At 39.9% G+C, this 23,960-nt stretch overlaps 1 protein-coding gene across 2 annotated transcripts in view; it reads left to right on the forward strand.

Annotated features, from left to right (window-relative positions):
* The first annotated feature begins 20,206 nt into the window (after window positions 1-20,206).
* LOC125307118 (two pore channel protein 2-like) overlaps window positions 20,207-23,960 on the forward strand; it is a 278,758-nt gene continuing 275,004 nt past the window's right edge. The window contains exons 1-2 of one of the 2 annotated variants that reach the window (XM_048262913.1): window positions 20,207-20,316; window positions 20,396-20,590. In XM_048262913.1, coding sequence (XP_048118870.1) covers window positions 20,497-20,590 — 94 coding nt within the window. In that variant the 5' untranslated portion in view covers window positions 20,207-20,316; window positions 20,396-20,496. The remainder of the gene's footprint in view (window positions 20,317-20,395; window positions 20,591-23,960) is intronic. The other variant, XM_048262914.1, reaches the window with a different exon arrangement.

Genomic DNA, 23,960 nt, shown 5'->3' on the forward strand with positions numbered 1-23,960 from the left:
AATCCCAATCCTCCCCCACCTTTTTTATGCAGCCCTTGCCACTTAATCTACTAAACCCCTCTTCTACTGCACTTTTTTACCCCACTTTTTTTACCACCACTTTTTTAGAGCTCTGTTCTAGAATCTTTGATATGCAGTAACGGACTCCCCAGAGAAGACGTTAGTTTGGCATGTTCTAAGACACGAGCTAGTAGCCTGTGTGTGTGAGATGAAAGTGGAACCCTTTCTCTCATGGTTGGTGACCGAAAACGTTGGCTATGTTGTGCCTCTCTTAATTGAAATGTTGTTTTCTGTAGCCCACACTACTAAATTTGGAGGCAGTAACCTCCCAGATAGCAAACATACACTGGGACGGAACTGGGCCACACCTACCACAACGTCCGGCACGGATCTGCATAATGGACCTGATCCGGCGTCCAAACGCACATCGGTCCAAAATTGGTCTGGATCCGTTTGACGGATCTGGTACCAATAAGGGCTAAGACTGGCCCAGTTCCGTATGGTAGTCTGTGTTACTGACGTGTTCCAGATCTGTTTATCATATGCAATACGGGTCCGCTTATTGTGTGTGGTACGGACCCGTTTATCAGACATCAGCCGGCTTTATTTGACATGTGAAATGTGATTGGTAATTAGGGCTAAATTATCCTGAAAAATCTGTTTGCTACACATTTGCTAACAGGTTCGTTATAGGTTCACCCAGGCTAAAGTTCGTAACGTTTTCCCAACAGCTCAACTGATAAACATAAGCTAGGCTACAAACACAAGGGGGGTAAAAAAAACTTTACACATAAGTGTCTTATTATTTTTTTTATTCAACAACCTGGCTGTAGAAGTGCAATCCCAGACAAAGTTTAAGTCGTGTTAATTCCACTGTTCCCATCGATATTCAGGCTGTCTTCATCAGTCATCTCCATGGTCAATCTGAAACAACAAAAAAAAAAAAAATAAACATGAGCCATTTATTCCTTTTGAAAATAGGTTAAGTCACAATTACACTCGTTTTTTTATCATCAGTGATCCTGTTGGCGTTAGCTGTTACCAAAATAGGCTAGTTATTGTGATGGCTGTTTTGCTCAAGCTAAGCTAGTAGCCTAGCCTATATTGCTGGAAAATAATAGTATAACCTTACAGTAAAGTTATCAATCGCCATTTTGCTTATTGTTGTCTCTGAATAAACCAACAGAGATAAAAGCAGAAAAGCAGAGCCTACCTTGAAAAGTTGGGCTGTCCTAGTCCAGGCTGGCAAATCATGTCAAAAGATTGACAGTGAGCAAACCAAAGATCCTTGATTAACGTTACTGCTTGGACTTCTGCATGCGTGGCAAGAATATGGGGTTGTCTCATAGCACTGTTTGATCTGACACAAACAACAATTGACTACTTTTACCACTGCTAGGTAATAATAAAAATAATGAAACGAGCATATGATCAATATTGAGCCAACTATATCTTCTTTTCCAGCCTTACTGTAGAAATGAAGTGGCCATGGGAACATAGTGCACCCCCATGGTTTCTAAATTTGTGCCATTCCAAAATACCTTTTTTTTCTTTAGCAGCCAGTTGACAATGAAGTAGGGAAAGGTCAATTTAGCAGAATCAGCACCTTAATTAATATCATTACCACCTGGGTCTGCTGTGAACAAATGGTCCTTCGGCTCATATCCATTATCACAGGTTTGGGCCAAATCGATTGTTTTGTATTTTAAACGCATCTCCTGACTTCCAGTTGAGTTGCGGAAATTGGACCTGGGACAAATCTGTAAACCGGTGATAAAACAGCATTGCCAGCAGAGCTGAAACCTGTATCAGGAGCAGACCTGGCCCACAGTCAGATACCGTATGTCCGCTACAGGCGGATCTAATGGCTTTTATGCGGATCCGGCCCAAAGGAAATTGCTATCTGGGCTGTTATTCTCTCTCCTGCCAACAAAAATGTGTTACGTTCCAAGTAGCAGTGCGTAATTCTGCTTCATAAAGTTGAACAAATACATTTGGTCATATAAATAGCCAGTTTATGGTCTACAGTGTAGTTGGTAAGTTATGGTAGGCCAACTTGGAGTGAATATAGAGGGGAATTCTTTGTCTAGATGAGTAGCCTGGCAGGTAAGACGAGGCATAACCTACGGCCGAACACTGCAAGCGCTAATGAATCGTGCTCTCACGACAACCACGTCATTAACTTAAATAGGCCTAGGTTAACATCACTCTGAGTTCGCATTCAAGCAAGCAAAACGATGATTTGAATACATCTGTTTCACGGGACAATATTAAAACGGCAAGACAGCGGGGAAACGTTAAAATGATAAACCCGGAAAAAGTTGTCATGTTAGGTATTTTTCGGTCCCTGTGATTATTTGTTAAATTGTGCAAACGGCCTTTTCAAGTCATTTGAGAAGGAAAGAGTGTGGCAAGCTCCCAAATTGACGCTCATCTGAGAAATTGAGTTTTGGATAATGTTCAGCTTCGGCGGCTAGAGACGAGTCCATAGCAACAAGTTCATGTGTTGAATTTGTTATTACCCAGTGTGCTTTGTTGAATGGTCTCAATGCTTTATTGTTTTATTTCATGTGAATACTTACTAGAGGAGTAACTTTTCAAGTAGGCTAATGCAGTTGCAGTGTGCATTTCGTTTCCATGCTTATTGTGTTTCCACAACAATGTTAGTGAGTAAATCTACTGAAATGGCCACCATCTTGGTGAAGTGTGATGTGTAAGATCAGAAAGCAGAGGTTGGTTTTAAGGCGGTAGCATATGTTGATGTGTTTTCTTAGCGCGTAAGCGCGTGGGTGGAAGACATCGACAATTAGCTGGGGAGGGTCATATAATTTTTAAAATGCTGCTGGAGGGTCGTTGAAAATTAAATAGCAGGCAAGGAAGGGTCATGCAACTTTTGATCGAAGCACTCAAAATCCCTCCGGTGATCCCGTTTATAAATAACGAACGATCCCTAAACTTTTGTTTTCCTTTCCTGGAGAGCGCACCTGCAAAGTGGTTCTGTGAATGTGTGTGTCTCTGTATGGGGTTACATTTGGTTCAAGTCAGAAGTTGGTCCGTCCGGTCCCGTATTCACGCAGCTCCATTATTAGATTAATGTTATCAGACAGCGCTGTAAAATGTGCGCAGGAATTTCTCGCATTATGATGGCTAGAATTGTGGAACTTGAATAAATCATGCGCTACACCCGCAATCCCGCGCTGAAATGTAGGCCTTGTGACGTTGGCGAACATTGGATGACTGTGTTTTTATTTTTCCTGTTATTCTCGGGATCTACTGGGAAAGTCCCAAAGATCTACAGGTCGATCGCGATCGACGGGTTGGTGACCCCTGAACTAGACCTATGAGTTCACTCTAAGGGCTGTATTTTGCACACCAGCGCATGGCGTAAAACACATTTTCCACCCGCGCAAAGTTTAATTCGGTATTTTGCACGTTAATTTTTTAAACATTGCGCCCAGGGGTGTGGCAATTAACAACCTAGGGAGGGGCCTGGCGCGTTGTCTAAAAATCTCTATCGTACTCCACCTAAACCTGGTCAGAAGTCAATGGCGAGTTGTTCATATGCTATTTTAAGAGCGCATGTCATATCATTCATGAACGCACACTAGCGCACTTCCATGCAAAGCATTACAAATTGCACGATTACAATGGGAAATATAATTAGAATAAAGATATTACGAAATACTGTACATCTCATGATGAGCAGTTATTCACCATCATTTGCAAATTGGTAATGACGGTTAAAAGTGAGGGAAGGGAAGAGGCGAGAGACACGTATGGAGCACAGCTGAAGGCGCACGGTCACGAGATATAAGCAACTCCTCTGCAGGATAAATGTTGTTTTATTCAGTCATTTGAGCAATATTAGGGTAAGTGTTGCTTTTTCCAGCCTATGTTTTCGATGGTAACCCATTGTCAGTCAATAGTGAAAGTAACTGCATATAACTGTCTTCGTGGACTGACACCTTGGTGAAGTTAGTTTCACTTTGCCAATGAGTTCAAATAATAGACGAGTGCAAATGCATGAAGGCTATGCTAGGTTTTAGTAAAGAATGGTTTAAGAATGACTATTTCACATACGGTCCCCATAAGCAGCCTCCTTCAAATGTGCGTTGAATGCCAAAATACCGATGCATTTATTTGACATATCGCTTTCGCCGTTAAAGGAATGACAAATGTCATTCTCATTGGTTTAAATGATGTTCGCCCAAACACACCCATATGACTGATCAAAAAACCTAGGAACACCTTGTTGCGCCATGCGCTCCACGTTTGATAACAAAACCCCTCCCAATGTGAACTGGACATCCTACTAAATTTGAATAGACTTATGACGAGTGACGATGCACTTTAGAAAGTCATGATAGGGCCCTAAACCATGATTGACAACGTTGGGGTCATATGTGGAGTTTGTGACCTGTAAGAAAAGGCTTCAAACTACTAGGCCTATCTATCAAAGAGGAGGAACGTGAGTCTGTGAAGAGAGTATCCATCAAGAAGCAGCTTGAGGTGGACATGGATTAGGCCTAGTGAGTTAAAATGAACAATACAGTTTGAGTGTTTGCAGTTTGTAGCTCTTCGGATTACCTGAAGGGATTTTACTTTGTCGAGAAATTTGCTTACTAGTTGAAATCAGCTAGGCCTACAATATTAGTGATGGTCAAGGAATTGAGGTCAAGGAATCTTACACCCAGTCAGTGGCAGATTTTACGGAAGGCTCAGTATCACGTAATTACGTAAAAAGTTTCTTGTTATAACAATATCTTTTTCATGTTTTAACAAGATATTTATCACGTTATTACATGAAATTATCACGTTATTTCAAGATAATGATATTTTCACGTTATAACGTGTATATAACGTTATAACGTGAACTAAATGTCTTTTTGGCACTAATTAATTATTTCTTACATCACTTAAATGTTAAATGTTTATTTACAAACTATATGCAAATAATTATAAAAGTTAATGACATATTATTATTTATCTAGCTTTTCTAATTTTCAAGAATTTATGGAATTTATGGTTTATGGCTTTATGGTCTTGTGGGGTGTATAAGGCACCCTACTGCCAGTGGTTGGTTGTGTGAGGGTTTAGCACCTCTTCTTCCACTTCATCCTTATTGGATACCTTTGTGGTTGGCTGTCCTGTAATTGGTGACCCTCTGTCTAGTGTTTGAAAGTAGTGTACTCTTTGCCTTTGGAGTACTATTTGGTTGCTGCTTTCGAATTTGGTAAAAATTCAGGTGGGAGTGGGTGTACCAGAGTTAGAAATGTAGTTTAGTGTTTGTATGTGATTTTTCGCCCGTTAATTAAGCAGCTTTATTGAGATTGGTGTTTTGGAGCCCCCTTTGGAGAAAGCGGTATACTGCAGCTCTGCTGCGTTTGTCCTGTATTGTTGCAATAGCCGATCAAGCGGTATGCTTTGCATTGGGTAGGTTGACTATATAAAGCACTCCCCACTTTGTTTAATTTTTGTAACTGTAAAATGTTGTTTAAGTTGAAAGCCGATATACCACCTGTATTGTTATCATTATTAATTAAATATTAGTTGTTTGCACAAAATTGCACTATTGTTAGGATTTGGGTGCAATTCTAGCAACTTAGAGAACGTTTATTAATGTTTTCATTATGACCAAGAGTTCATACACACTGAGTCTTACAGTAGGCCTACGTGACTAGCTGTAAACTCCGCTAGCAACTTTCCATGTGTAATAGGTTGAAATGGAGTGCCTGTGCCTTTAAGCCAACCCACCACATCGGTGCCACACCGGATGCCGGATGGGTAGTAATTATCAAAGAGGCTGATGCTTGCTTTATAAGTGTGGTGTCAGACATGGCCTGGGAAGCGGCAGGACTAGGTTGGGATTGTTTGTCTGTCTCTAGTTTTGTGCCCTCGTTTGCTCCTTCTCATTCTGTGCTCCTGTGGTTAGCAGCTCGTGGATATCCGTGGTCTTCTGCAGAAGGTATGTCCGGTTTCATTGAATGCGATTTGATTGTATTATGTGATCACGCGACGTGATGCCATTAGCAGTAGGCCTAATCTAGGCGAGCCTACTGTGCGTGCTGGCACAGGCTTCTTACAGTAACCCTCCGCTTGTGTGTGCATGCGGGCCTGTGCATGTGTTATTTGTATGGTTTTATTTCTGTCTTTGTCTGTGGGAAAAGGTCAAGCGGCGTCATTGGCATTGTGTTTAGTTTGTTTTATTTCTTTGTTATCTTGTCCATTATATGTCTCACCAGTGGCAAGTGTCGTCTATTGCATGGGCATGTGTCTGTATTTGTCACAAAGTCTGCTGTGAGTGGTTAAGGCGCTTTTGTGGTGCCCCTGTTGGGTTTTGGTTCTGTTGCAGTTGTGCATGCTGTGTTTACTCTAACTGTAAGCACTTACACCTTTGTTTCACTGCCCCTCAGGCGGTGAGAGTGTCTGTTGGCTCCTCATGACTTAGACGGTTTCTTGACCCATTGGTGTGATTGTGTCTTTCATTGTTTCTTTTTTTTTTTGTTACGAAGTTGGGGCTTTACTGCAGGGAGGCTTGTCACCTTGTGGTGGGTGTCTATTTTCATGTGTGTGTGTTTTACTGTGTGTGCATTCCCAGTGTAGCGTGCACCTGGGTGGTTGTGGTGTATCAGAGTTCCGCGTGTGGTCCTGTTGACCCCAGTCCAGATAGCCTGCCTCCCCTGGGTAAGCCCCACTCCATGTGTTTAAGTATTTGTTGTGTCCTGTCTATGGGAGTATCCCTAATGTGAATTGTTCTGTCTTGTTCAAAATAAAATGACCGTATGCCATTCTCTTGATGTGTTCTTGAAATACAATAAAAACACGTAATTATTGGTTTATAGAATTCTGTCTCTGTCTCATAATTACCTTGAACCTGTGTGTCTACAAATCTGATAGCTAGGAAGTGTGTGCCCAGGCTGCATTTAAGCACACCACCTCACCATTTAATTCCTAGGGGAGCATAACTCCTCTAGGTGGCGTAGTCGACAACTAAAATCTGAAACTCTACTCCCGCTTCGCTACACATGCATTTAGTGTAGTTTAGCTTAGTGTGCAACTGTGCATGGAAAGTGCAATTCAGTCTAGCAGGAAATGAATGTACATATAGTTTAGCATGTTTATGCATTACCTCTGTATGGTCTACGTCTGTGAGTGTTTAGTGAGTCTCAGAATATTAATTAACTGTCGTTCTGTGCACCTGAACATTCCATGTCGCATGTCTCCCTTGCTAGTAGGGCTGACAGTGATGGTATAGGAATGATGCATGTAATATAGCCCATTCAACTACTTCTTTTTTATTTTGCTTGTGCAGATGCTGTTTTATGTAAGCCAGTGCCTGAAGGCATGTTTTGTTTGAACTTTTCCTAAAGGAATAAATGTGATAAGCCAGTTTTGGTCTCAGTCCCTTCACCGTCTGACTAATAGTTATATATTACTAATATATTAATAAAGCTTAACCAACTTTATTATAAGGGTCCCCATACTGATAGTTATACTACTAATATATTAATTAAAGCAACCAACTTTATTATAAGGGGCCCCACGCTTATAGCTATATACTACTAATATATTAATTAAGCAACCAACTTTATTGCAAGTGGTTCGGCGCCCGACAAGAGTGGCAGCATGTCAAGGTAGCTCCGTGTTTTTTTTCTTGAATTTCCCCTTGAGGGATCAATAAAAGTATTCTATCAATTGTAAGGGTCCTATGGGGAGTGGTTCATATTGGGATAGTCAGAAGCACAGTTTAATAACAATTATAGTTAAATAATAACTAGATGTACCGCATAGCGGTACAAAATATGACCGCCGCTCAGTCCTGTACATCCGTTCCGCGAAAATAAATCACACTTCAATTTGTCTCCATATTTTACTCCATCCCCCACTCTTGAAACTTTTGTGTATGCTTGTTTGGCATGCCTGAGTGTGTGTGTCGCGGCTGCACAGAAAGTAGCCTACTGGTGCTGAAAAGGTGAATAGATCATTAGAATAGCCAAAGAAGATGTAGCATTGTTATAAAACCTTTAAAATCTCTAAACAATCACAAGTAGGGCAGTTCATCACAGTTCATCCATTGCAACTGGATTGATGAAAGGTCACTTACACCTGTAGGCTACATTGTATTTGGGAAAAGCAAAAGGTATCAGCATAATGTTATTTATTTATTTATTTTTATTTATTTTTTATGTATTTTTAAACAAAAACATCTCTGTCAGTTCCATGCCGTTTTCAACAGCTATCAAAAACAAAGGTCATTTTTGGATGGATGTTTGATGAATGATGAATGTTTCTTCTTCTACATAAGATTTTAGTCATCTTTAGTTCATGTAATACTTTATTGTCAATGCACAAATTAAGTAACAGTAGTCTGAAACGTTATTGTTAATGCACAAATTAAGTAACAGTAGCCTAGTCTGAAACGAAATGCTGTTTTACATTTAACCAGTTACCGTTTTGTTTTTCAAATAACTGACATGTCCAAATGGGCCTTGATGAAATGCGTCGCTAGACTGTTCATACACATTTTAACGGGCCAAAGTTGAAGAGCTTTTGTCCGTTATTGTTAGTGCAAATATAGGCTGATTCATGTTCCCTTGCATTGTTTAACTGAGGTCCATGGCTAGTCTGGCTTTCATCAGACCAAGCTCAATCTTTTAAGAAATCAAAAAATAAATAGCGGGCAGATCAGGCTGGGTTCACCCAGCCTAGTCCCCTAAGCACCGATATTGTTTAATTTTCGATTGAGATATACTGCGCTCTGGCTATTCTAAATGCAAAAAAATGCATCAGGGAGTTATGACAAAGCGGTAACTAACAAACTAGATCTAATAGAAAGCTGTTAGCTTCCCTAAGCTACAGGTAGGATTATAAGGAAGGCCTATTTACAACATAAATTGTCAATAGGCTATGCTGGCGACACAAATAAAATCTCCTTTGGAAACCAATGGCTTCGCCTTACAGTATCAAAGCGGGACTTAAACTGTCATATCGTGGCGAAAAGTTGTAATAACATTCACGCAGCTCCATGAGTCAAGGAAAGCCTTGAATGAAGTAGCCACTTCTAAATGGGACCCACTACACAGTAGCTTAAGGTGTTTTGCTAAAGCAGCCATAATGAAATGAAGGTGTCATTGTTTGGATACTTCACACACACGTGCTTTTTAATTTCACAAGACTACAACTTGGTGCAGTTCTGAACATCTTAACTGAAGATTGGGGCGATTAAAGCAGAATAATATTGCATTTTCATTTTTTACCGGGGGGTGGGGGTGCAAATCACAAATGAGTGATTATGAGCCAGGTTGATGTGGGCCCTTGAGACCAACATACCATAAAAGATTCTTCATCCTCAGTGCCACGGTTCAGGTAGGCCCAGCACGAGGGGGGGTGGTGTGGGGGTGGTGGTGGTGGAAATTTTGAAATTTTTCCGTAAAAGTCTAGTGGGGCTACATACCCACCAAATTTCATGTACCCCGGTGGTTCCGGTGTCGGGTATCAATGACCAAAAATTCAGGGGAGTAGATGGCGGGAAAAATTCTTGAATTGTGTGCATGTGTGCGTGTACAAATTTATGTTTATGTGTGGGTGTGTGTGTGTGTTATTGTGTAATGCGTGCTTGTGTGTTTGCCTGCGTATGTGTGTTTTGCATGCATGCGTACATATGTCTACTGTGTGAGTATGTGTCATCAATTATGATTACTGTAAATGTATGTGTGTGCGTGTGTATCTGTTTATGCACATGTGTGCACATGGAATGGGTTAACATGACCCCTGGAGGCAAACATCACAGGAAAAAATTGGTCATCCTAGGCCCTACAGTTCTCAAGATATTCACAGAGAACTGTGTCTGCCCTACCCTCCTTTCGGGGGGTCCAGTCCAGCGGGGGCTACAGATCAAAGCGAAGAATGGCGGTTCCATGCTATCCATGTGGGGGTACATGCCCACCAAGTTTTGTGTACCCGTATGTACACATAAATTATTTTATTGTAAAGGCCCCCATGAACGAAAGTACACAAAACTTGGCATGCATTCGGAGGGTGTCATAATGATCCTACACTTTTAATTTCGTGCAGTTTTGACCTTGTCAGCCAGAGATATTGTGATGAAAACACCTAATTTTTTGCTTTTTAATTTTTAACTAGGTGGCGCTATACATGAAATAAGTGGTAATGGGATGGGTTGACATGCCCCTTAAGACCAACATACATAAAAGGTGGACCTCCTAGGCCCTACGGTTCTCGAGATATTCACAGAAAACTGTCTCCGGCCACCTACAGGCCAGTTGGTGTATAGTAACATAAATTAATTTATTGTGTGGCCCCCCCATGAACGGAATTCCACAAAACTTGGCGTGCATACAGAGGGTGTCATAATGATCCTACACTTCAATTTCGTGCAGTTTTGACTATGTTAGGTCACAGATACCTTCAATTACAACACCTAATTTTTACTTTTTTGTGTTTAACTAGGTGGCGCTATACATGAAATGAGTGGTTATGGAATAGGTTGACATGGCCCATTGAGATCAACATACAAAAAAAAAATGGTCCTCCTAAACCCTACGGTTTTCGAGATATTCACAGAAAACTGTGTCTGCCCTACCCTCCTTTCGGGGGGTCCAGTCCAGCGGGGGGGCTACAGATCAAAACGAAAAACGACGGTTCCATGCTATCCATGTGGGGTTACATGCCCACCAAGTTTCGTGTACCCCGGTCTTTCAGTGTCCCGGGAATCATTGACGGAAATTTGGGCATGCGAAAAAGAAAATAAATAAATAAATAAATAAATAAATAATAATAAAAAAAATCTGACCAAATCTATATGACCGCCGCTTCGCTGCGCGGCGGTCATAATAAGTCATTAACTTTTCTGTTAACATATAGTTTGTAAATAAACATTTAACATTTAAATGATAAATAACTGTTAATTAGTGCCAAAAATACATTTAGTTAACTATTAACACATGTGTGTAGGGCAATATTAGTTAATAGATTTGTTAAAACATTAACATACAGATTTTATGCAAACAACTAATATTTAATTAATGTTAACTATTAACTTGTGGCAAAAAGATATTTTAGTAACAATTAACAAATATTAACAAAGGGTTAGGTAATTACTAGTTTGCTAGTAATTATCAAAGCCCTTTCTACCTCTTGCGTCAAGTTAACGAAAGTTTTATTTATTGTGTTGATATGAAGCAGAACTATAAGGCTGTGTGAGTAGGCTACTCCCGCACAGAATCTCTCTCTCGGCCATGAGCTCTCGTGGCCTCGTTTCGTTTTGTTATCTTGAAATAACATAACAATAACGTGATAATTTCATGTAAAAACGAGATACATATCTTGTTAAAACATAAAAAAGATATAACAAGAAATGTTTCACGTAATTACATAATACTGAGCCTTTGTTTTTTTTAGTGTGGCAGCAATACGCTTCTGTAAGATTTTGTGCCATGCGCTTCAGTTTTTATTAAGCCTTGTGCCCGGGGGTGTGGCAAAAGTTGTGGTCTGGCTCATGATCCAAAAATCGCTATCTTACACCATCTAAAAATCATTACGATACTGACCAAGAAAAACCTGGTCTATAGCTTAAGACTCATGTAAAGCACAGCTGAAGACGCAAAGTCACGAGATGTAAGCAGCCCTTAGCAAGCAGTCCCAAACAACTTCACTGCATGTTAAATAGCCTTAGGACTTTTATTTAGTCATTCAAACATTATTGGGGTAAGGGTTGCTTTTTTCAGGCTATGTTTATGATTGTAACCCCTAGTTAATCAATAGTGAAAGTGAATAACTGTGTAGAACTGCCTATTAGACCACAGTGATGATAGTTTCACTTTGCCTTTGAGTTCAAATAATAGGTGAGTGCAGAATGCATGTAGTCACAAACAGGTTTCAGTAAGCAAGGTTTAGTGGAATCGCTGTGTTCTACTGTATACATCGCCTTGCAAGCAGACTCCTTCTTCTGATTGCCAAGTAGAGCCCCCTGTTTCAAATAACTAACATCAGTTTAGAGGATTAATTTTGGCATTAAAAAATGGAAAGCTCTGGCCTTGCTCTCAGTCAGGAATTGATACAGGTAATCTATCTTCCTCAGCAAGATTTGGCTATTTGCCAGAAAGTGGCAACAATGTTAATGTGAGTGGTGAAGTGAGATACTATTTAAGTGCCATAGCAGCATAAATAACTGAGAGGAAAATCTATAAATACATGTAGAGTAAGCTATTTACCCTAATGAGTGCCATAGCACATAAACAGCTGATATGAAAATCTATAAATAATGTACAGTATAACATTTACCCTAATGTAAAGTGAGGGATTATTGAGCTAAAGCTAATTTAACTCATTGAATGCCAAGCTGTTTTCGGGAGCTTTGTCCTAGAGTGCCAGCAATCTAGACCATTGTTGATGATTTTTGTACAGCCACAGCATATTCTGTGTTATAGCTATGAACACATACAATGGCTCGTTTAAAAGGTGAGACTTTAAGCTCTCGGTGGGTGCAAACCGTGTATTTCTACACGCCTCTGTTCCTGAGAAATCCCAAGCTAAACAGTGGCCATCACTGTGGTTTTCATCAAAATCGCTGTTTTTTTCTAGAAATGGAGATATAACGTCTTTCATGAAATATGAAGTGTTGCCTGTTACTTACTTGTGTAAACTTTCCGGGAAGTGATCAGCGAGACCTGGCGAGACTGCCACCTAGTGATAGACCCACGAAAATGGCCTGGTTTTGACCTGACGTGAATGCGTCACTTATTCAACCCAAAGCGGCAACCGAGTTATGCTAACATGTCCAGATAAAATGTCCAGATTGTGCGTTTTCATGAGTTTTCGATCGTCATATATTTCATTTCCATGAATCACAGAGTTCCCAAAATCACATATAAGGTGTGTTAGAGTATTTAGTTTCGTAATTTAAAAAAAAAAAGCTAAAAACGAAATATTACGTTTTTGGCACTCAACGCATGGGAAGGAAAACGTTTTTGGCATTCAATGAGTTAATAGTTTTGCCAAAGTCTTTAATATAAGATCATTTCATGATTATTAGTATTTATGCCCACAGATCCCCACCACTCCATGCCCACTCACACTTTTTGCAGACACATAGGACTTGAAACAGCTCAGTGAATTGCCTTGTCGTTGACACTGATAGGAAGAAGAATGTTAACGGCTGTTAACACCTAGTCAGACAGAGCAAAACCTTCAGTTAGACTGCTGATGTAAATACACCCTCATACTTGTTTTCAGCTTAACCCTCAAAGTGTGAACTCACTACTGGGATAACAGTTGAGTCATATAGTATGGTCAACTGGCTTTACATGTAAAAAAAATAAATGTGGCCTGATGATACTCTTTTGCCCTTTTTCAAATGACACTCTACAGTCTACACCCTCTGCCTATCCACTTCCACTATGATTATGCATTGATGTGCAATGTCCAGCACATTAGTGTAATCCCAAAGCAGTAAGCAAAGAGTCCTTTTCCAAACTGGCTCTTCCCCACTCTGATTCAGAGTATAATTTCTTGTAGTCACACTAATCATAGGATATTGCATACACTGGGATACGGTCATCATATCAGCAACAACTATACTTATATGGGTGGGTATGCTTCAGAAAACTTCATTGCAACTGATAGGCCTACTTTCAATATACCCTACCAGTCAAAAGTTTGGAGACACTTAGAAATATCCATTCCGCTCAATTATAGACAGAATACAAGCTGAGATCAGTTGTATTGTTTTATTACCCAGTGCAGCAGTTTTCAGATTACATTATGTGCTTACATAATAATTGCAAAAAGTTAGACAGTAAGTTAGACATTCGAAAGGCCAGCGAAAGTTTCTGACAAAGTACAAAGAAGCAAAACTGGTGCTTTGAATGCTTCTCTTACTGACAAATTTAACCACAATTTGATTACACAGGTCTGCTTTTAAAAGGCGGATGTATTTCACCCCAAAACATTTCACAGGCAGTTTGTACATACAGAGGAATACACAATGAGGTGCATTTTACGCTTCTCCTCCCATCTTTTTACATGAAACTCAGGCCCTGTTTAGATGACAACGAAAACGATGAAACCGGTGATGTTTTTCTGTTTTTCAAACGGAGGTTTTATCCCCTCGCAAACAGAGTTTTTAAAAAAACTCCAGGCTGATCGTTTTTTTGGGAAAACTCTGTTCATATGCGTCTAAACAGGTACAAACGGAGATTCGTGTGACGAGGCAGAGATTTTTACCCAATGTATTATGCATGGACAGCATAATAATGAGGAGGGTGGGACATGTCTCATGTCATGTTAGATCACATCCTGAGGGTATAAGCTTTCAGAAAATATATGGTTTATATGATTCAAACAGTTTTGGCACAGGTTTATATGATTGAAACAGTAAATAGCACAGACCCAAAGGTATCAGCCATATACCCGATTTACTCATACCCTTTGTATTATGAACGGGCAGCAAAGTAAAGGGGAGGGTGAGAAAGGTCAAAACCTATGTTAGATCACATCCTGAGGGTATGCTTTCAGAAAATATATGGTTTAGGTGGTTGAATAAGTTTTCCCTAAATGGTACAGGCCAAAAAGGTATTAGCCATATACACTATTTACCAATACCCAATGTATTATGCATGGGCAGCATACTAATGAGAAGGGTGGGACATGTCTCATGTCATGTTAGATCACATCCTGAGGGTCTAAGCTTTCAGAAAATATATGGTTTATATAGTTGAATCAGTTTTCCCTTCATGGCACAAACCAAAATGTAATATGTGTACACTCTCTTCTATGGAGCTAAATTTGTCTCAATAATATTTTTATGCGCAGAGAGGGATCCACAAATATTTCTTGATTTGCATGTGTGTTTTGATATCTACAAATAAAAAAATCATATTTGTAACTTGTATATTGATTTTTACAAATATAGATGTGCATTTGTAAATAAAATGCCATTTGTAAAACCAAAAATTTCATTTGTGAAATGTGATTCTGCATTTGTGGATCACCAGCACACGCATTCTTCGCTTTCCAAAGATTATGGAAATTAAACACCACTTTTCCATCAAAAAGCTTGTTGTAAAAGGCATAACTTGTTAGATTTAAGAACTAGGTTCGCTAGCTCAGATTACAAAGTGTCAGCATATTTGTGGATATCAAAACACGAATGCAAGTCAAGAAATATTTGTGGATGTCGCCATCTACTGGATTGCGATTTCTGTGTGCCGGTGAATTAAAGTAGGCCTATTTACGTGTGGATTTGTGTGACTTTCATGTGAAGAACGTCTCAAAAACACGTAACTTTGGAAAGCGAAGAATGCGTGTGCTGGTGATCCACAAATGCAGAATCACATTTCACAAATAAAATTTTCGGTTTTACAAATGGCATTTCATTTACAAATGCACATCTATATTTGTAAAAATCAATATACAAGTTACAAATATGATTTTTTTTATTTGTAGATATCAAAACACACATGCAAATCAAGTCTTTTTGTGGCAAGTGACCCAGGTGGTAAGTGTGGAAGTGACTTCAAAATGATCGCGTTTATGCATACGTTAACTTACTGAATGGACAAGAATATGGTCCCTGTTTTTTCTACTTGTGACTTTATGGCTTCTAGGCCATAAGTCAATTACGCCTAGTGTTGAGCTCATTTGCATATTTAAAATGGATTTTTCCAAGAAACTTGTAAAAAAATACCTTCCATGTATATTTTCACTGCGAGGTTTGATTGTGATAGGAGTAAAGGAAAAAATAAGCCCATTAGGGTGTATTTTGGGCATATGCGATTAGTATGTTGCTCATTTGCATATTATCAAATTAATTTTCAAACAAACTTCTAATACAAAATGTTTACTTTTCATGTAGACTTCATTGTGTAAAGTTTTATTGTGGTAGGAGTAAAGGAATAAATTAAGCCTATGCGGGTATATTTAGCCTATATTCGATTAGTGTATAGCTCATTTACATATTCAAATTCATTTTCAAAGAAACTTGTAATACAAAAAAATGTACTTTTCATGGACACTTTCATTGTGTAAAGTTTTATTTTGATAGACGTAAAGGGAGAAAATAGTCCCATAGGGGTGTATTGTTGTCTGGCCTTATACTGGCACACATCTTCGATTGATGAGAATTAAACATATTTCCTCAACTAGGATTTCTTAGGACTTTTAGTATGTTGTTCTGGACACCTCATAGAAATGATCTATGCTGAAAAAAAATATTTTACAATTAGTTCTGTTTTTGGCTCCAAAATGAGTTACTTTGCCTGGACTAATTATGGGAGGTTCAAACTCTCTAGGCTTGTGGAATGCAGAGCAGTATAGATATATTTTAAAAGACACACTTTTTTTCTCTCTCGTTTTCGGAGGTAGCATTTCAAACTATTGCTCTGCTGCCAGCTTGTGCCTCCGCATCGCCCAAAATGCTTGATTGCATTGCATTCTTCAAATTTTTTATTTTTTTTGCTACATTTTCATGTACCACATCAGCATCAGCGTTCATCGAATCTTTTGTAAATTGCTTTACAATTACCGCCGGGCCCTCCTTGTTGGCCGCCTTTGTTATCGCCGGCTGGCCTCAGCTTCGCTGCCATTCACTCCTTCGTCTTCATTAACATTCCCGGTAGAATTCTCAATCTTCTTGGCCTCTATGTGTCCAGTTACATAGTCTCTGTCTGTTCTTGGTCTTGGATTTTATTAAATACATTTCTAAATACATGCGTCTTATAGTCCAGTGCGACTTGTTTACATGTTTTTTTCCTCTTCATGACGCATTTTTGACTGATGCGACTTATAGTCTGGAAAATACGGTAAATCTTTGTTTAGCTTCCTGTGAACCTGTGAGCCACTTACGACTCTGCTGTCATGGAATGTCAGGGAATTTTGTTTTGTTTTAAATTGACTTGCCAAAATACATTAATTCAAATATATCTTCATCCAGAATTGATGTATATCTGGTGTGGCATCCCGAGGGGACATGTCGTGGACGGACGGTACATTCCCGTAGAAGGAGGTCATGGAAGTCCCAAGATGGCCGCCTTTGTAGAAACTACATCTCCCATAATGCAATGGGAGGAGTGCAGGTGTTTGGGATTAATCACCAAGGCAGAATGGAGGTCAACAAAAGGTGTGCTTGGGGGAAGACAAAGGAGCACACGGAGGAAGCCTTGGGAACTCTGCTCCAAGAAAGATACGTTTGTGGACGGGAAAGCTGGAACTTGAGTTTTGGACTTTGGACTTTTGAGTTTGGATTTATCTGGAGGACTTAAAGGAATACACCACCTCTAAGTGAAATTGGGTCACTCCCCGCAGTCCCTAGAGTGTGATGAGTGAGCCAAAGCGTTTTATAGCCGACCCAGCCATTGTCCTAATCTAGAAACGGCCCGGTTAGCTTTAGCTTAGCGTAGTCGCTGTAATCCGGCGATATCACCTAGCATGTCGTTGCAAAACGAGAGCAGATACGAACTGGTGGTGTGAGTGTGGAGTGTGGAAAAAAACTGAGGACTGCAGGATGGATCATTGCTGAGAAGTCGTCGGTAGCAGTGACACAAGTGCGGTCAAGCTCCTCTTCGGGAGCGTTGCCCACCATCGATGGCAGTATTTTATCCCACTCTGCACAGCATAAACCCTCCATTTCAGTCGGCATGGGTTGGCACACTCCACACTCACACCACCAGTTCGTGTTTGCTCTCGTTCTCTCATCCGACTCGCCTTGACTAGTCGCAACGTCCTCTCTTCCCAGATCCAAAGCTCGCAACTCCTATTAAGTGAACTCAGGTTCGAAAAGGTAGGGTCTTGGATCTTGGTAGTCGAAGTCATCATCTTCGTCTATCGTGTAATCTTCCATATTCATCGCCATTAGAACTCTTAGAGAAAGCCCACCTGTTAGTGTCAGCCTAGTAGCAGAGAACTTGGTAGTCACGCTGGTGTATTGCCGGAAGTTGAGGGTTTACAGATGCTGCGTGATGTCTTCATAGCGGTGCTATGCCAGTGCTATGCCCGAAAATAGTTCCAAATCTAAATTGGTCTAGTAAATCCCTTCGTGTCAATTTGCATTGATATTTGTACTCGATGTGAATGTACAGTTTACGAGAAATAATTATAAAAAATCTGAGTTATTTGATTCACTTTTGCAACGACATGCTAGCTGATATCGCCGGATTACAGCGACTACGCTAAGCTAAAGCTAACCGGGCCGTTTCTAGATTAGGACAATGGCTGGGTCGGCTATAAAACGCTTTGGCTCACTCATCCAACTCTAGGGACTGCGGGGAGTGACTCAATTTCACCTAGGGGTGACATATTCCTTTAAATGAATGTCAACACCTTCCTGAGTTACTCTAAAGAGTGAATTATAGCAAAATAAAAGCTCCAATCTTCTGTTAACACAGTTTGTTCTTGTCCTAATATTGCCCACACAGCCTCAGAACTCAGAAAACCCCTCACAACGCTACACAGGTTATTAGCTTTATTGCTTGCTTGAGTAGTTGTGGTTAGCCGAACTTTGCTCATTCAATACCCATCTATTCATCTCCCGCTCTGAAAAAAAGTAAAAGATTCTTGAGCGCTATGCAGCTGTTCTGAAATCTTTGGTCGGTATATTGTACCCTTCATTATAAAGTAGGTCATGGAAATTCAATTTTTTTGTCAGGTTCGCTGAAGTTTACTCAAAATGAAACCTTCCCAGAACATCCTCCAAAGGTTTTAATTTTGTGTAACCTTCAACAAACATTCCAAGAACGCTCTCTTAAAGTTGTTTTATTTAGTCTGGAAACCCATTGTTCATAACCGTTTCCCTCAGACAAGAAAAATGTCAGGCCATTCAGTGATAAGAGGGGAAGATGAAACTTATTGTGATAAACAGAAGCAGCAACACCTGCGCAGTGCCGCTGCTGGCCATTTGGGTGCCCTAAGCAGAACTGCTTTGTGGTGCCCCCCCCCACACACACAAAGTATTTTTGTTTAAACTATGAATTTCTTAAGAAAAATACTAGGCTACTATTAAAATATGACTAGTTTGAAGTACTAGTATAAATGGTGCACTGTCACTTTAAGGGCATTGAGTCTACATAGACCTTTTTGCCAGCTCCATTCAAATATAGACTATGGTTGATAAACAAACAATAGCATTGTTTGTGCTACATTTATAGCACAATATTAACAATGATATGCATAATATTAAGTTGGTATAAACAGCTTGCATTGCTTTGGAAATGGAAGCATAACATGATGCTATCTAGACATTTTCTGTTTGCAATTAGAAGTGAATTACGAGCCTGGTAGCCACCTGTCTGAGTGGAATGCATTTCAATCGACATATCATATGCTTCATGTGGGGCAGCCGTGGCCTACTGGTTAGCGCTTCGGACTTGTAACCGGAAGGTGGCCGGTTCGAACCCCGACCAGTAGGCACGGCTGAAGTGCCCTTGAGCAAGGCACCTAACCCCTCACTGCTCCCCGAGTGCTGCTGTTGTTGCAGGCAGCTCACTGCGCCAGGATTAGTGTTTAAGATCTGTGTATAAGATCTGCAAATAATAACATAACATCATACTGTCCATAGAAACCAATAGAAATGTAAAGTGAGTAAACATGCGTCTATTGTCCATTAGAAATGGACTGATATTTCTCAGGAATGCTACAACAGCTGACACCTGACTACCCATAACCATAGCACTGAATTTTAACAATGAAAGGTGTGCTTTTATCAGGGCAAAAGACACTTTTTGTGAAGGGTGACAAGACTTAAGTGTCAGTTTGACAGTATTCACTTCATGCAGCATTTTGTAATATTTTGTGTTGAATTTGGGGAAACCAATTGTTGTTTCAGTTGTGTTGTGCTTGTGCTATTGAAACGGTTCTGGTTTGTTTGTCTTCTCAAAAAAAAAAAAAAAAAAAAAAAAGGTGACAAGACTTTTGTCAGTGACCTAGCCTAGTGCTGCAGTTAGGCTACTTCGAAATCTCAGAAGAGTCCAGTCACATTTTCAGTGTCAATGTAGGCTACCTGTCTAAATGTAGCAGCAACGTTCAACCAGCATAGTAAACTTAACTTCTGCAATACGGTCTACAGGCCAAACATGCGGGTGGAAAACGAAATCGCCTGAATAGCAAATAGTCCGCCTCTGAGACGGCGGTTGAGGTGACAGAAAGCAGCGCGTTTTATAAAGGTGTTTACAGGCTCCTGTAACAGAAAATGACATATGGGAGGAGCTGTCAGCTTTACACTCGCGGTTCCTCAAATAACTTCATGCAGTGAGCGGAAGATCGGCCACAAGTTCAGAAGTTGTCAGGCTTCGCGCTCATTTACAGGTAAAAAGCTACTTGCATTCCAATTTCAATCGTCATAAAACGTGACTTCCGTAATCAAGCATGTGGTCTTATTTTTCAGTCTTTTCTTTATTGTCGTGAAAACGAAGATCAGTGACCCATCTATCCCAGGAAGGAATCATACTCAACAAACAAGGAGTTAGCCTACTAATCGCGGATCACATGGAAACTCAACCACTTTTGACGGAAAGCATTAACCAGGGCCCTATAGATTATGGCTCGCACTTTGAAGATGGAAACCATGGGTCATTAAACAGTAAGCGACTATGTTGCCCTTATGGCCTTCTATCGTTTTTATAAACGTATGAAACTTTGTAGCCTAGGCTGCATGGCAGAGACTGCGTAAACCTGACCGGAGAGCACTGATAGGTTAAATTAAGTAAACTTGCGCTGTGTCAAGTTTGACATTATTTGCAGACCTATAGCCTAGGCTAGTGGGTTGCTGGTGGGAACGACAGGTGTCTTCTGTCCCTTATATGACTGTAAAACATCAGATGATGGTTGAATTGGCAGATGATAACTTTTCGTTACCAAAATTAGTGGCCAATAGCCACAGACTAAGCTACTTTTAAAAGTGGCAAGAAATTGATGAATGTGTTGCGCTCATACTGTACTTGCCTTGCTTGCTGTTACCCACGCAGATTGGTTCCTGTAGTCAAACTCTATAATAAAAGGGCCCAACTTAAAAGCAGAGATATTCATGTAGTTGTGCCTATGGGTTTTCAGGTGGCCCAAAGTAAAAAGTGTATCAGCCATAGCATTTTTACATTATTTTATTATGTCATTATGACATGGCATATTATCACTTTCATCGTAGGCTACTTGCAAGCTGGTTGTTGTTTGAGTAACGTGGTAGTTTCAAGTCTCTGTTACAAAGATTTCTTCTTTAACTTTAGCAAAACTGTTGCACAACAGCAATGTTAAACCTGGAATGTGGTGAATGCAGGTCTAGGCAACACAGCAACATCAGCTTTTGCATCAGATTGTTTTAAAATGAAAAGAGAGCCACACAAAGAGCTGCTTTGCATTTTTCAGGGCTTAAAATTCATTTTTCAAAATGGGGGGGAATTCCCCCCTTAGGTTATTCATGTAGGGGGGATTTACACAATTTGGGGGTCGATTCTGATACCAAGTCAAGAATTGCGATTTCAATACTTCGATACTTTTTTTAAAAAAGTGTTTGATTTTGGGGCCCCCACCACCCTGACGTCATCAGTAATATATACTGTAGTGGGATCATTCACAACAGTGGACATCCTAGATTCTGCTTGACTCTCTCCACACACACAAACACACACTGAAAATGATAGCTTATGTGATGTGTTTCTATCATATATTTTTGAATTCATATAGAGTGTATTTATTTAATAATGCATTTTTTTTAAAGTATAGCATTTTACTAGTGATTACTAGTAGCTAAACATATTTAGTAATTTGAATGCCTCATATTGACGTTTAACCTATAACACTTAGGCATATCTTTAATGTGGTGTGTAGGTCCAATTGAGTGCACATTGCTGATGAGTAGGTGTAATTGAGTGCCTGTCACTTTAAGAAAATACGTGAGAGTAATTCTATGGAGTAATTAGCCCCCCTTCAACCTGACGGTTTTAGGCTATAGTCGCTAGTGAATAAAAGTTGTGCATAGTGCGGTATGTGTATGCAAATCATTATGTTTTCTATGTCATTAGATACAATAAATGTTCAAAAAACTAACATGTCGAAGACAATCTTTCTGGGATCAAGTGTTGACGTGACCTGAGCTAGCAGGATAGTTACCAAGGAGCTCTTTCCAGATGTAAAAGCTTGCCATGGTAGCGTAGCCTATTTGCGTAAGCGCAAAGTGGTTCTCTCTCTCTCTCCGTGTGTGTGTGCGTCTGCATGAGGCTATGTTCAATTCAACTCGGTAGTTGATCAGTCCGGTCAATAGCACCGCATTCACGCCACTTAATGATTAGGCTATATTAACGTCATCAGACAGGCTGTAAAAGTGTATGCGGGAATTTCTCGCATTATGATGGCTAGAGTTGCGGGACTTGAACAAATTATGCGCAATACCCGCAATCCCGCAGTGAAATTTAAGCCCTGATTTTTAATCAGATTTCTTGCCATGTTTGCGCCAAAGTCATTTTGAACTTTCATTGTAAGTGACACTTGGCAATCAAGGCAGTGATAAATGTATCAGCCAGAATGAGCAGACATCCAATGGAAAACCAAGTTTACCTTCAAAACTTGCATAATATTAGCCTGACGAGCCAGACCCACATTAAAATGTAGGGTCTGTGGCCGGTTGCACAAAGCACCTTAAGTTTTTTCCCTTAAGTATGACCCTTAAAGCTTAAATTCTCCTTAGGTAAGGGATTTACTTAAGGGTGTTGCACAGAATGCCTTAAATTGTTTCCTTAGTTAAGAAAATCGTTAAGGGATTTACTGCATTGAAAGAGATTTTCCGACACGAAAATTCTATAGTTTCCATGGAGACCTCGCTCGCACCTGTGTAGGCTAGGCCTACCTGTAACGGTAACGTTGCCTGCGATAACGTTAGACAAACACTACAAAACTATCAACTCAAAATGGAGGAAAAGAAGGCAAGGAAGCCAAATTGGACAGAGGACGAAAAAGTTATTCTTCTTGAAGAATACAGTAAACGAGAAACTATACTAAAAAGTAAATTTGACCCGACAATAACAGCAAACAAAAAACAAAAATTGGGAAGAAATCACTGCTAAAATTAATGCGAGAAGTACGGTGAAGAGGAGTGTACCAGAAATACAAAAAAAGTTAGAGAATCTAACTGTGATGGCCAAGAAGGAGATGTCCTGCTTTAGGAGGGAGTCCAATGGAACTGGTAAGTTAAGAATAACTTTTAAGATATGTTTTAACTGCAGACTCAAGATAAATCAAGTCAACGGCTAGGCCTAACTTTTCGTTAACTTGGCCCAGTTAGTCTAACGTTAGAACCGTTATTAATTTGTCACTGATGGTCATTGACATTGATATTTCTGTTCTGGTGTCGTTCATAATAACAATTATATTTCCCTCTAACAAACTATTAATCTGTGATTGCTTTCATTATGCTACAAGTTATGAATATTAATTATAAACTAGACTGTACATCATCCGCTGTTAACTTAGCTAGTTAGCTAACTAACGTTAGCATGCGTCCGTTTAACATTGGCCTTGACTGCCTATAACGTAATTCATGTTACCTGATGTTACTAACGAAGTTTATTTCCATACAAATATAATTTTTTAGGTGGTGGATCAGCTCCAAAACCAATTTCAAGCGATGCTGCAATGGTTGCCGACATCATTGGTAGGGACTCACCCACAGTAATGGGGATTGCTGGTGGACAGGAGAGCGGTGTCATAATGGAAAGGTAGATAGCCTGATAATATTCTTTAGTTTGAGCTTAATTAGCCTAATGACATTATCCTATCTTTAATGGCATGATTGTATAGTTAACCATCAAAACCTTCTGCAGTGAGCCAGATAAAGAAACAAGGGGTGAACGCGATGTCCCTGTTGTCCTGCATGAGGTGATCCCTGTGCCAGCCCAAGCGCAAAAAAGACGGAGAGCGGAAAAGTAAGTTATTGATGACACTTTGATGTTTCCATATTCAAA

This window comes from Alosa alosa, chromosome 14 (assembly GCF_017589495.1).
Source record: "Alosa alosa isolate M-15738 ecotype Scorff River chromosome 14, AALO_Geno_1.1, whole genome shotgun sequence".
Classification (NCBI taxonomy): Eukaryota; Metazoa; Chordata; class Actinopteri; order Clupeiformes; family Clupeidae; genus Alosa; species Alosa alosa.